We start from the raw sequence: 14,826 nt of genomic DNA on the forward strand, positions 1-14,826 counted from the left end.
TTCCCCAGAATATTTCCAGAATGCGAACTGGAACACAGATAGAGAGGGCTGATACAGTGGATAGAGAGGGCTGGTACAGTGGATAGAGAGGGCTGGTACAGTGGATAGAGAGGGCTGATACAGTGGAGAGAGGGCTGATACAGTGGATAGAGAGGGCTGATACAGTGGATAGAGAGGGCTGGTACAGTGGATAGAGAGGGCTGGTACAGTGGATAGAGAGGGCTGATACAGTGGAGAGAGGGCTGATACAGTGGATAGAGAGGGCTGATACAGTGGATAGAGAGGGCTGATAGGAATGATGGAAGCTTTTGGCATCAGCTTCTTTCAAACTTTGTTTAACTATATTCTAACTTTAAAAACTAGATATGAACAAACTGAGTTTTTTCAGTGGTCACACCACATTTGTACATTTTTTTCCTCCGTTTTCTGGATCTTAGTCTTGAGACTTTCAAAATGTTATTTTTTTAGAGTTTATACATGCATCTATGAGAATAACTGTAAATGATAAGGTTTTGGCAAAATAAATTGACTTTAATTGAAATTCATTGTTTTTTTTTTTTTTTTTTTTTAATTAACCGTCATGATAGAGCTAGTCAGTTTCAGCAGCCAGTGAGGCTGCACAGCAATGCCGCAGACAGTTATACTCTATTTTTCTGAAGCTTTGAGCATCAGGGCTAACAGAAAAAAAACTTCTTGACCCAAAAGAAATCATTTTATATTTTTCAATTCAAAACCATTTTGTGTGGAATGGGCCTACAGTGGATAGAGAGGGCTGAGTGTACTTCAAAATACGTCCATAAGTAGACATGTTGAGGCTTGTTTCTGGCTCTGATACACTCAGCGCCATCGCGTGCGCGCAGAAAACGCGTCACCTTATTGGGCAGGTTCATAGACAGAAATGCTCATATCTGCCGATACCCATAATGAGCTTTTAAAGCTTTTGTCGGCCGATATTAACGTCATGCCCATATCATTCATCCTTAGTTAAAAGCGGTCTTTAACTGTGGGCAGTGAGTAAACTGGTGGGGGCTGCATTGGGTTTATGGGCATTAGACATCCAAAGTCCTTATCCAAGAAAATCCTTAGAGGGACAATATCAAAGGTCTGCTAGAAAGTGCCATTTTTAAGGCTCATCACAGAACAGGCCCAGCCTTGAGAAAACCAAATATTTAACTTTTGTTACCTATTGATGGGAGAAGGGTCAGCCTGTGTTCCCACAAGGATATGGCCGGTGTCGGCTTGCAAACTGGCAGCCCTGACCTTGGGCCTCCAGTTTGCTTTTCTGAGAGGGGAGTATTACACGCCAGGCTTCTGCAGGCCCATCGCCGTGTTGCTGGGTGCGCATTTCCACCGGCATTTCACAAAAGCTGAGTCCCAGTTCCTTTTTTGATTTCTGTTGCATTATAGTCTCTTCACAGATGAAAATTGAGGTGTGGTTTATGTGGTGTATATTTGTATATATTGTAGGGTTAGCATGGCGTCTGCTATATATTGACTGTTTAATGGGTTCCTTTTTCAGCCATATTGGTGCCTGGAACCTTTATGCCACCTGACTGGTATGTGTGGGTTGAACTGGGAGGCTGAGCATCAACCTGGGTGTGACATGTGGCGGGGTTGGGGGGGCAGGGTCAAATTAGTGGCCATTGTCAATTTATAAACAATATCTCTGAGTTACGATTCATAAAGCAGCTGTGAGTTATTGAAGTAAAGAGCTTTATTAGAGGGAACATATGGTATTGTTAACAGTAATATTTTAAGTGCACACAGTTTAGGTCTTTGTGCTTTGTGTTAAATTCAGGCCAGTCATTTTTTAAGGCTTTTGTTGTTCGCTGCATTAGCAGACGATTTGTCCTAGATAATTCTGACATCAGCTGTGGCTGCGTTTGACAAACGTGAACAAATTGAATTTGAGCAGCAGCCCTGTTCTAGACCTCAGCTTACATATCTCGCAAATCCATTAGATCCGAACGTGGAAAACGGCCAGGCACACATCACAGTGGCTGAGGTAGAAATGTCACATCGTTATCCGAGAGGAATTCTCTCTGACTGAGCGGACGGACTTTGCTTTCATCCAATAAAACCTGCTATCAGCAAGTGTTCCCGGAGGGCTGCTTAGAATCTTTCATAATGTAATTACAAGATATTTAGTCTGCAAATCAGTCTGAACGCCCAGCTTGCCTTTCCTCTCTGCCTATTGTACAGCAGTGCAGAGAAGCACAACAAAGAAGGTCAGCTTTTGTTGTTCCTTCTGTTTCTGTCAGCCCGGTTGAATTTGAGGTTCTCTTCCTTTATCTTGTGCCTTGGTGGTGACTGATGAAGATGCAGTGGACCTGCGCTGTCATCAGAGTTATCCTTGCCTAGACTGCTTTGAAGACATGCTGCTTCTGTCCTTCACGTTGGCTATGAGGCAGCAGCCCCTGGCTCCAGGTGATTGCCCCGCTGGGGCAGTAAAGCAGTGGTTTTAATTTGGGGTGCGTTGATATCAATGATAATATTGGTATTGGGTCCAATACAGCAATCATGTATTGGTACTCATATTGGTATCAGGTCCAATACAGCAATCATGTACTGGTACTCATCCTCATGACAATGTGTCGATGCCTATAAACCGACACCATGTGATGACGTATCAGCGATATAATTCCGGAGTGAAAGAAGCAGGACCACAAAATGTCTGTGGTGTGGAAGTACTTCAAAATTAACCTTTTACAGTGAAAGTAACAGAAGTTCTTACCAAGTATATTGTTCTAGACGATCATACATAATGTTGAAATGGCGGTATGCATAGAGTGTAATTCTGTTCGTGGTGGCTTACCATGTAAAAAGTTTGTTAAACCACTGCTTTAGACAATTGAATCAAGTATTTCTGTGTGACACCATACTACTGAGTTAAATCTGATTTGATTCCAGAGGTGTACTTAAGTAGTAGGTTTTTTCCTGATTTGTACTTTACTTGAGTATTTTAAGTTGTTGCAACTTTAACTTTAACTTCACTACATTTCTGAGCCAAATAACTTAATATATTGTCTTTATGAAGATGGAACAGTCAACATATAGAGATGCATGATATATCCATTATCATACCACAGCTAAACACATAATTCTTAAAGCAATGGAGATGATCATATTGGGCGGTCAGCCATTTTCCCTAGTGGAGGATGAAGGATTTTGTTGGCTCAATAACCAGTTAGAAGAAGCCAAAAAGTAACAGCCTGCAACATCTTTATAATTCTTTATTAAATCTGGAGTGTAGATCAATCTTTTGTTTTCCACAAAATAAAAATGTCATTCCACTAATCTTACCTCTAATTCTACCTCTTATTCGGACTAAAAATAAAATATCTGCAGTTTTCCTTATTGTGCCGTAACTTACGATGCTATATTCAGACCTGTTGAGTGAATTTGAAAGGATTGGTTGTTTTCTGTAAGATCAATAGATTTGAATATATGGTGCTTTTGATGCTCAAGTACTTTAAAAATATTTTACTGGATGACTTGTCTTTAATAGTTTTGGTATGGTATGTGTATTTGCGTTTAAGAATGAAATTTGTGTGCTTTTTTTTACCACTGTTTGTGTTACATTTATAGTATGATCAGGTTTTCTCCTTTGTTACTTTGTGGGACTGGACCAATTTATGTAATTTTTCATTTAGTGCAGGTATGAATCTTGGAAGAGAGGCTTGTGACACCTTGTGTGGTCTTTTGGTGTCATAATCATCTTCATCTTGCCCTCCCCTTAGTGTTGTTTATGAGTTTGTGTTTAGTTAACAGAGGTGGACAGCCTCATTTTCTTTGAGGTATTTGACTAAAAGGTTGGTGCTTCTGTTTAATAAACTTTACCATGACAGCGCAGAGCTGGACATTGGCCATTGCAGTGTGTAGGGTTTCTACAGAATTACCATGAGCAATACCATGAGAGAGGGGCTGTCTACACACTCTTGTGCCCAGTCACCCAGTGTGCCATTGGCTGCCTGTAGTGCCATTCAAATAGCGGGCCCACCCATGCACTGTGGGATATTTCCAGGAGCACACAAGTGGGCTTGTGTTGGCACTAGAGGGCAGCCAGCCCATGGGCATCTCAATCTCTGGGCTGCCTTGGACAGAATGGCCATACTACCAGCCAGTCCACTCTACCTATTGGTGCTCGTGACCACTGTTCATCCGGAGTCAGGCTTTTTACCTCGGCCTTGAATCACCAGGGAAATCAGAACCCGTCTGGTTAAGTTAAGATCTCCCAGTGCTGCCACTCCATATCCCCACTGACCAAAAGTGACTTTTAGGGTTTGAACAAAAAGCCCTGTGAAGAGTCATACAGAGAGATGAGCCAATTGAAATGTGTGGTAGGCTGGAATTTTTAAAGGTTTCCCAGGAAATGCCTTCCCAGTGCCAGGCTGTTTATGCCAAAAAGTGTGCCCCCTGCGTTTCTTGTTGGAATTAATAGGTTATAAGTACAGTATTTAGAATGTTACTGCTGGGCCTTGGGGAGTGGGGGGTAATCTACATTGCCCTACTTGAGTATTAATGTACAATTACCCACTTGGTGGGGCTGTTTATGGATGCTGCCACATGCTGGTTCAAGATTTAAAAATTTCCCAGCAGTACCTAGGATGGATGGGGATTTTCTGTTAAGCCTGAACATGATGCTTGGTGCCCCCACTGTCCTGCCCACCGGCATCAACCGAATTTTGTCGAAGCACGGGGGCGGGCCGACATTATGACCCAGCCCTTCAAGGGGGGGTCGATGGAATGTCCACAGAGATGGCGAGCCCCAGTGGGGCTCCGCACAGGTTTCATTGGTTTGTAAACCCCTGCACTGCACTACGAAAGCTCAGTTGCTCTCGGCCACCTTGTAAAAATCTTAGTTTTTATTGCAGCTTGTTTTGGTACATGAGATAATGAACATCATTAAATGCATCGTTACTGCCCTAAAGGCTGAGAATGCTTATCTGATGAGGCCATGGTGACGATTAAGTTCTATGAATGTGCATGTGGCTCAGCACTTAAGTCAGGCACATGTGCATCAGTTTTTGTAAAATTTCAGAGAAACCCTCAGGTTCCGAAACCTGTGCCGCTTGCCTTTGCTAACCTTACTGACCACAGTGCTGTTGTGCACATACCGATGAATCTACTGCCACCATGGGATTACCAGCAGCAGCGCCACGGCCGTGTAGGTGTGAAGTCAGAAGGCTCATATTTTTCTTGCACACGCAGTTTGGTGTAGGGTTTCTCTTCCCTAACACCCCTCACCCCCACCCACTCAGGTGGCTAGTGTTGCTTACAGATCTGTAAGTTTCAGGGATTTAGCAACAATCTTCTGGGTGAAGCCAAATGACAGACAGCAGACACCCAGATAGTTATGTAACAAGTCACTGGATGGTTCAGCACTCATGTGAGCTCGTCCTCAGGGCCGTCTGTGAGTCAGGAGATTTGGTTGGCGGCACAGATTTGCCCCATGCAACTCTGCCTGCTCTTTAAAGGCCTGCTATATTCCTGTGTTACGTCATGACGACTTCTGAGCTGCTCGTTTCTTAAATGTATGAGGAGTGTGTGGCTTGTGCTGTTGTGGTGAGTTTGCGCCTCACTGAAAATACCTGGGAGGTGCAATATGAATATCCATCCATCTCCGCAAAAGCTGCTTCATGTAAGCTACACTGTGCCTTTTACTTACACATTTGACACTATGTAAATCTGTAGTCTGTTTTCCAACTCCTTTGTCGTTTCCTCCATTGCCTTATATGATTTATACAGGGTGTTAGGCCTGCTTGTACAGTGGGTGGGCTGTGTGTAAAGTACTGAATGCTTTGAGCCATTTAGGTGTGATACTAGCCTGTATGTTGGACATGGAGTCAGTGCAAGTGTGTGCATGCATGTAGAAATGTCAACGTTTTGCAGTGATATCTAACTAATATTTATTAGTACGGAATAATAACAGTAGTGGAAATACTTGTTACTAGAACAGAAGTGTTTTGCATATCTTATAAATCATCTTAAGCTCCTTTCTAAGGGTACAACAGTAGTGCCTCTCTTTGGAATTGAGCCAGCAATCTTTTGGTCTGCTATACTTGATCGTGGGGTATGTATAACCATAGGTTATTATGCTCTTTTAAAACAACTCATGAATAATTCATTTGATGCTGCAATTTACTTGGTTGATATGTAGGCCTTTTCCATTTAGGGTTCTTTTGTGGCTCCTGTCTGGATCCCACGCAGACAGAGCATCCCAGGGTCTGTCACGGCAGGTCGGCAGGCCGGGTCGTCGCTCCTCCTCATCCTCGCGGTCAAAGTCCGTCCCGCTCAGCCGAGCGAAGCCTGTGTTAGAGTGTCATGGGAAAATGGGATCAAATCACTGTGTTACTAAGTCACGCATGAAGGTTTTAATGGATTTCCTGCAAAATACTGGGATTATGGATTAATTACAGAGGGATTTTGTGCTGAACCTCCTTTCTGGCGAAACAACACAAAACATGAACGTGAACGCAGCGCTTCCTTTACTATGTGTGAAACCGCCATATGCTTTTCCAAGTTTTCCTTCTCCTTTTATGTGCTTTTATTTAGTTTTAAATATGACGCCGCACTTTTGGTTGGTCATGCACTCAGGAAGCCATCTCTTCTACGTTTGAGGGCTGAGGCACACATCTGCAGTGAATTTCCCTGTGAAACACAGCACTTCACATGCTGCCAGGCCGGTTAACTTCCCACTTGACCACATTTCCCTCTGTCTAAAGCTGGATCGTCCGGGATCAGAAAGGGGCTGCTGAAGGGAGTAACAGACACAGCTTTGTTGTCAAAGCGCAGTGAAGCTTGTGGACTCGGACGTCGCTAAAGCGATTGTGCAGCTGTGTTACTGGGGCAGGCTGAGAGGAAACCATGAACAGTGGGGCTTTAAATCTCCCAGTCTGCCCCGGAAAATAGATCACCTTACCCAGGGGGTTGTTAGCCCCCTCACCCCCATGCTCCCTTTATCATTCACCTAAGACATTTGGAGATTTCATAGTCAGAAATTATTTATCATTTATTACAATTTTAGGATCACATTTATGTCCTGTGCCTTTTTATTCTCCTTCCTGTTGTAATTTTCTCTTCTCCTTCTGCTTGCTGTATTTTCTCTAAGTATCAGGATACAAATTTCTGGTCTTGAAGCCCAGCTGTGCAGCTTGGGGTCAGCCCATGTTTGAGTGCAAGTGGCTGTTTGGCAGGGAGGTCTGTTTGGGACAGGAACCCCCCCATTCCCCCCCCCCCAACCTTGCATACTGTGTCACCCTGTCCATGTGTTGTGGAGTGTGAAATCAGCATGCAGGAAATGCGTTTAATACTCTGGAGATCAAAGCGGGGTCCGACCTGAGTCAGGCACTGCCCGCTGCTAATGCTGAACCTCCTGGGCCAAACCTGGGGCCGGCGCCGTTTTCTTTCTTTCGACAAACCCATCTTAGTCCTGGGAAGTGGACCCAAGAGGCCGCACTTAAATGACCACATTTGGATTTTTCATTGTGTCTTTTGAAAATAAGGTAGCACAGCATAAAATGGAGCAGTATTTATTGAGGAAAAATAACAGTAAACGATTCCATTAAAACTTTTAAAACAGTCATGTCAGAGAAGCTGTACTAGGCCATACTTTTGAGCTTAATTTGCACACCAGTTTCCCAATTCCCCCCTAGAAGCCCCCTATGTGTACATGTCGCTTGTCTGAGCACCCCCTTCCAGAGCCCCGCCAGCAGCAGCAAGTGTTTGTGGAGAGAGGGAGGGGCATCAGGGCAGGGTAGGGGACGGCCAGGGGCGGGCCCAGCTTTAGGAGGCTTGCTGCAGTGTGTAGGGCAGAGCAAGCGCTGAGCCCTGGGGAGGACAGAGCCAGGTTAAGCAGGCAGAGCAGAGCATGGTTCAGCAAGAGGCAGTCCAGCTCAGCGCCGGGGCCCAGCCTGCGCAACATGGTGAGGACTGGAAACTTTACTGAGGTTGTGTGTCAGTTTTTTTTTACTTGTGTTTTGTGTGTGTTAGCAGTTGGTGCTGGTGGCTTTGCCTACCTGGGGGAGGGGTTGGTTGGATGAGGGGTGTGGGTGGAATGGGGGGCAGTGAAGAAGACAAATTTACTTTGACACAGAGGTGCTGTTAACTCGTGTTAATCCTGGAAGCTGTGAGGCAGCACCTCTTCTCAGCAACCATGGTGTGGAGGAGCATGGAGGTCAAAACCTACATTGCTGCCATGCACTCAGAGTGGCTGGATGCAGGGCATGCTGCAGCATGTGCACACGAGAACGACAGCCCACTGGCCCCAGCGATGGGCTCACCACCCTTTAGCTAGGGAGGCATCTGGATGGAGTGGCCCAAAGCTTCCTTCAGGCAATTGTGTGTGTTGGAGAGGGGGGTGAGTAGATGCTCAGTTAAGGGCTAGCGTTGGTGGCTTTTGTCATGCTGAGGGGCTAGCGTTAGCAGCTAGTGTGGCACTGGGTAAACAGGGTTATGGGCTACTTCCCCACTGGGAGGACAGGGTGAGTTGTGGGTGGGGGAGGATTGGATTGCAGCTTTGGCTACCAGTCCTGTATGCCGGCTGATAGTGTGAAGTCCCCGTCATGAGTCGTAACTCCCTCATTTTACGGATATTAGCAGTTGCGGGAAAGCCTGAGTGTAGTAAAAGTCACACAGGTGCTGGAGTCTTTTTTTTTTTGCCAGCTCTTCAGAACTTTGATGCAGGTAAAAACTCTCATTTCAGCGCATTTGAGAGCTGCAGCAGTATGTGAGCCTGCTCCATGTTGTGCGGCTCACGTCCGCGGTTTGACGGCCTTGTACCCGTGCCAGGAGGAAAGAAGAGTAGGATAGAAATGACTCATTTCTTCAGCAACACAGACTCAGAATCCCCCTCTGGGGTTTGTTATGGATTTGATCTCTCTAAGGTAATCTGGAACAAATGTGCAAATAAACTGGAAAACCTTGTCTGTTTCAAAGTGCTCTCTGACTCATGATGTGAACGTCTTTAAATAGATCCCTCTTGTTCACAGTAGCCACCCCCCCAATCCTATTTGGCTTTGGCCCCACAGTTAACGTGAGGTTCCATGCATTCAGCCATACCACTGTGATGTTTGGGTTTTTGACCCCCCACTCCCCAACGTTTTTGTTAACTGAGGATAATATAGACTTTTCAGCAACCATTTTAGGCTTGTGCAGTGTTTTTTTTTGCTTATTTAGTGTGATTTGTTGACCTGCTTAAAGCATTGCGTCCCGAGTCAGAGTGTCAGCCATGCCTTCGCAGATGTAACCCAACGCCGGATCACAGCCAGGAATCCCTGGGGGCCAACTTCTCAGAGTATCATAATAGCTAGTACCCCAGAGGGCACCTTTCAAAACCAATGCAAACATCTCGGCAAAAGTGTCCATTCCGCCAGGGCTGCAGTGGCAGTCGGCAAAGCTTTCGTGAAGGCTAACTCCTTACAAGCACAGTTCAGTTTGTTTTGTCAACGTGAGGAATATACCAAAGCTGGAGGCTGCGCAGAGAACCTGATTTACATGTGAACGCGCACTGTAAAATGGACACGTGCAAGGAGAGAGTGTGTGTTGTTCAGGGGTTTGGCTCTCATGTATGGGAGCTAAGAGTGGGCCATGTAATTGCGTCCAGTTGTGTGATTGTGTCCGGTCATTGTGCAGTCACCTTCAGCTAGGGATTCTGTGCCAAGGAGTGAGTTATTTACATGCTACCTGATGCTGGGTTTTAAGTTTGTTACAAGAAGACACACAAGAGATAAATACCCAGGGATTAAATGGTGGAATTATTCCCTGCCTTCTTCGTTAATCCAAGCTGTTTTGGTTCCTTGTGCGACTGAAATGTTAGCTTCGGTGTAATTTAAGCTCTGTGCACCTGTGCTACTGACCTTTCTCGTCCTATTGTGACAGTGTTGAAATGATGTACAGTGTACAATGCTGTACTGGTGACCATGATGGTGTAGCTGAAATATGGATTTATCACAAGTTTGTAGCTGCTTGTTTAGAGTTGACCGATACCAAGATAGTTATGCTCTGTGCCGGAGAATATGGCTAGTAGTGGTTTCTGCTAACCGGTATAGCCAGCTAGTCTGAAAGTAAAAGGTGTACAGTTTTTGTGAGGAACAACAGCGCACCCACAACTGAAAATAACAGACGACAAACCTGTTTGTTTCTTCTTTTTTTTCTGTTTTATAAAGAGTGTTCAGAGGAGTTCGACCGGCTGAGCGATATGGGTGAGAGGATGCTGAGGGCGTGATGTAGAGCAGCAGGTACCGCTTGTGTGAGGCCTATAAACAGAACTGAACCCTTTTATTTATTCTGCTGTTTTGAAATTATTGCTTTTCATCAGTGCTGCTATCCACCCATTCATTCATCCATTGATCCATCCATTTTCTGTAACCTCTTATCCTATTCAGGGTTGTGGGGGGTCTGGAACCTATCCTGGAAGCTATGGGTGTATGGCGGGGAATAACTAAGACAGAGCGCCAACCCATCACAGGCCGCAAGGTGCTACTAAATTATAAATATATAGAATAATAATTCTTTTTGAAACCGTTCTGTCGGTTACGAAAAGACAAAATCTTAAACTACTTTGACACACAGAGTTCAGAGTTATGGGGTACAGTGAAATCGGCTTAGATCAGAACTGCTCATAAATCTGAGCCGTGTCCAACCAGAGACATGTGGCTTTGGGAGCGGCAGTGGGTAGCCGTGGGCTGCTGTGACATTGGGGAGACAGTGATGAATCGACTGTGTCCAGAGACCACAGCCCTGCCTAGTTCAATTTCATCGGCAAAACCCATGGGAGAAAAAGCACATGGGTAATATAACAATAGTGAGGTGGCATTTGGATTGGTACAGATGGCATTTGGATTAATGCTCAACACATCTGCTTGCTAACTTTGTAAAATACAGAAATGTGGCTGATTCTCTTCAGATGATACATTTTTCTCTCATCATGTACTGAAGCGGCAGAGGGGTTAGGGTTTCTCTGAGGCTTCCTTGTGGCTTCAAGGTTCATGGTCATGCTTGTCTTTGCCATCAAGGTACAGGTATCAGGTGAGTGAAGCCTCCTGCCAGCGCTGCTGTCTGGAAACCGCAAACAGGGGCGCCAGCCCCTCATATCGGGCTCTAAAGCGGTTCCTGTGGTTACAGGGCACGACATATTATTCCAGACGAGGACCCGTCTGCTGCCTGATAAGAATAAAATCAGATGGCGGTGAAATTATGGCCTGGAACTCTGGTCTTTTCCAAAGGTTGGAGATGTTTTCCACATACATGCAAACCCTAGCGTACTACTGAACCCACTGTTTGGTGAAAAATAGTTACAGGAGAAGTTAAGTTTTGAACTTCATGAAGAGTGGAGTCATTGTGTCCCCAGATTAACTCCATAGTAATCCCTCAAGTAATTATTAGGAAATGAGTGGCTCAAGTTTGTTGCCTCCCACCTGGCTGGTTTCAAAAATAGTTTTTCCCAATAATTTGTGTGTATTTGTACATATTAAGCATATTGAGTAATATGCATTTAATTGAATTTTGGGTTTTTGGTTTTTTAATATATTTACGAAATTCTAAACACATAGTGTGTTATTGAAAACTTTCTGTTGTCGCTGTTTGTGTGCGGTTTTCCCTGTGGTAGATTACTGATTAAATCTTTAGTTTCTCCTGAGGTGGGGCTGGGAAATTCTGTTTGTTGTTCTGGTCTTGGAAGTTGCTTGTTAGGATCAGCACAATTTATGTGAGAAAGTCCTTGAATAGCAAGACCTCAGATTGTGAGGAGGTGATGTCAGAGCCCTGCTGATACTGCACGGTTAACTCCCTCTCCAGAGGTAAACTCAGGAGACGGAAAGGATCTCACATCTCAGGCTTTGCGATGCCGGCCTGCACTCGCGAGAGCCGCAGTCCCTGGCCGGTATGCACCTCTTGTCTGTGTTATGTGCCTGTCCTGGTTTAGCTCCCCTGTTCGTGCCATAAGGGCAGTTTTTTTATGCAGTGGCTTGTGGACCAACATTGCCTTGACATCTTATTGTTGTTTCCCTGGCCATGGGAGAGTGTGTGGTGGGGGTGGGGGGCAGGCCGGGGTGGTGGCGATAGCAGGAATCTGCTGCTTTTCACTGCCCCCCCCCGCCCCCATCCGCCAGTCTCAGTGCAGTTATTTCTGTCAGTAAGTGTGTATTGTGCTTCTGAAAGCTTTTGACAGTGAGGTTTAAAGGAAGCATACGTAAACCAATAATAATGCACATTAAGCATTTCAGAACAGTAAAATTGCTTGTCCTTAGTTATGATTTGGAGTTAAGTTATTCTCTTTAAATTTCATTCTATTCAATCAAATGTTTTTGCATTTGAAATTATTAGTCTTTTGAGCAATCACAGCAGAAACTTTTGATTTCGAGGTTGTTTGAGCAGACGCAGTTAAATTATTTTCATGGTGCATATTTGAATAAAAATGCTAAATTTTTGGTGTCAGGAAGCTGCACTGGGGTTAAAAAGTACACACTGGATGTAGTTGCAGTCTCTTTGCTAATGTCAGTGTTGATCATGTTTTTAGCTGTGCAGCACTTTAAAATTGGAATCAGGCTGTAAATTGTGTTTAGGTTTCCAGACCCCTGCAAAACAGTCTGTTTTGTTCTTTCTGATCTGGTCTGATAACACACTGTGCCCTTGTAGGGAGAGAGATACATGTAAAAGGATAAATTCATTTTTTTGTCAAGAGATTTTTGCCTTGAATGTGATGTTTTTCTGGCTTGGGTTCTACATTTAAATCAGGAGAGACTTCCAGAGCTGCTGGTGATTCTGATTTTATTATAATTTTTTTTCGTGGAGCTGATTCTGTTGAGGATCTCTGGCAGCGCTGGAAACGGAAACGCAGAGCGCTGTGTTTCAGAGAGAGAGCCTCAGGGAGGCTGAAAGGTGAACGTCTGTTTCATCAACTAGGAAAAGAGTCCAACCCAAGACAGGCGACCAGCAGGGCTTGAGCTCTTATCTGCCGTCATCAGCTTGCAGGAGCTTGCCGTCTGTCCCGCTGCCCCTGTTCCTTCACTCTCAGTGCCAGAGCTGAGCTTTTTCATCCCTTGAGCTGTTCTGCCGCTTCTTGCGAGTCATGCCTGTTCTGCTGTCTCATTATTCCCCCCCCCCCACGCACTCGCAGTCTCATGTGATTGACAGCAGGGCCACGCCATCCCTGCAGGGGTTCCTGTGGGAATATTTGGCTCCAGTCTGATAGATTGGTTAACTGCAGCCTCTGCAGTGGTTTCACAGCTGTCAGAGAAGAGAGTGCTGCTTTAAATGTTTAGGAAGTGCTTTAAAGTAAACATGGCAGTGCTGCGGAAGGTATACATTTCAGGAAAGATCTGATATCTTAGTGCATATTGAAAAAAGGTGTAAGAGACTACAACATGGCTGGTGACAGGCTGCTAGGAAATCAACAGTGGGTAAAGAATAAATAGACCTTTATATGAAAGACATGCAATGTTTTGTCTTAATTCTACTCATTAAATGATAGCCAAAGTTAAAACCAAAATGAAGAGTGTAAATCAGTCTGACTGTTGGTGACTTTTACGTCTTTGTCCCCAGCATTCTCTTTTGTGACTATGCAGTTAACATGTCTGTTCCATCGTCCTATTAACGCAAAACCTTTTAGTAAAAGCAGAAAGTAACATGCTTCTCCCCAGAGGCTATTGATTGTCCTCTGAGCCATGAGCTACAGAGAGAGAGGATTAATCAGCAAATGTAATAAGTCTCCATTTGATGCAGCCTAGTCAACTTAGGCACATGCTTGACAAAGTGCCGTCTATGTGGCTCCTTTCTGAAGGATATTAGTGGTTAGACAGTTCTTAGCATCCTGCAGGGCCATCTTCATCAGTCATGCTGCCTGCTGTGCTGTACTGTCCACTATGCTGTCTGCTGAACTGTCTGCTGTGCCATGCTGTTTGCTGTGCCATGCTGTTTGCTGTGCCATGCTGTCTGCTGGCATGTCTTCTGTGCCATGCTGTCTGCTGTGTTCTACTGTCCACTGTGCTGTCTGCTGGGCTGTCTGCTGTGCTGTTTGCTGTGGTATGCTGCACTGTCTTCTGTACCATGCTGTCTGCTGTACTCTACTGTCCACTGTGCTGTCTGCTGGGCTTTCTGCCTTGACAACTACTGTGCCATGCTGTCTGCTGTGCTGCCTGTTGTGTGTGCTGTCTGCTGTGCTGCCTGTTGTGCCGTGCTGTCTGCTGTGCTGCTGCCTGTTGTGCCGTGCTGTCTGCTGTGCTGCTGCCTGTTGTGCTGTCGTGTGTGGCGTCTGACCCGCTGTACCAGGCAGCAACGGCCTCCTATTATGTTGTTGTCATGCAGACACATCAGTGGTAGAGGATAGGGAGGGTGGGGGTGTCGGGCTTTTCTTATTCCCTCTTTCTGGATGAACAGCAAATGGTTTTCCCAGACAGTCCCAGATGCCTGTGACAGTTCCTGCTACAGTGATATAATGTGCCCTTGGACCCCACAATCCCTCCTCCAGCTATATTATAAAGGAGGCGTAATTTCTTGTCTCTTCTGATAATACCCACTGCCTGGTGGGCTCTATGTGTGTTAGATTGAATTCCCTGCATTAAAATCTGCTGCCACCTTGTTCTGCTGCCATGTATTTTCAGAGGAGCACCTATTGATTTATTGGATATTTTTTTCCCCCAGTACCTATGCAATTACCTAAAATGTCTCACATCACCATAGTCCCAGCTGTGTAAGATCTGATGGGTCTGTAAAATGGATCATAGTGTCTTACAGTAAATCCATAGTGCTGTGTCTCAGCAGCCACTTCGTTTTGCTGAGCGCCTTGGTTCAGTGATGGGACACTTTGGCCCACATCAGCTCATTGAG

General features: G+C 45.1%; 1 protein-coding gene across 5 annotated transcripts in view; it reads left to right on the forward strand.

Annotated features, from left to right (window-relative positions):
- Nucleotides 1-14,826, forward strand: part of plekhg4 (pleckstrin homology domain containing, family G (with RhoGef domain) member 4) — a 64,486-nt gene that overhangs the window by 14,777 nt on the left and 34,883 nt on the right. For 3 of the 5 annotated variants that reach the window (XM_049031538.1, XM_049031540.1, XM_049031541.1), the window contains exon 1: nucleotides 7,806-7,949. The exons of 1 other annotated variant lie outside the window; for it this stretch is intronic. In XM_049031538.1, coding sequence (XP_048887495.1) covers nucleotides 7,923-7,949 — 27 coding nt within the window. In that variant the 5' untranslated portion in view covers nucleotides 7,806-7,922. Of the gene's footprint in view, nucleotides 1-7,794; nucleotides 7,950-14,826 lie in introns of those variants that run through there. One more of the 5 variants, XM_049031539.1, reaches the window with a different exon arrangement.

This window comes from Brienomyrus brachyistius, chromosome 11 (assembly GCF_023856365.1).
Source record: "Brienomyrus brachyistius isolate T26 chromosome 11, BBRACH_0.4, whole genome shotgun sequence".
In the NCBI taxonomy this organism is placed as follows: domain Eukaryota; kingdom Metazoa; phylum Chordata; class Actinopteri; order Osteoglossiformes; family Mormyridae; genus Brienomyrus; species Brienomyrus brachyistius.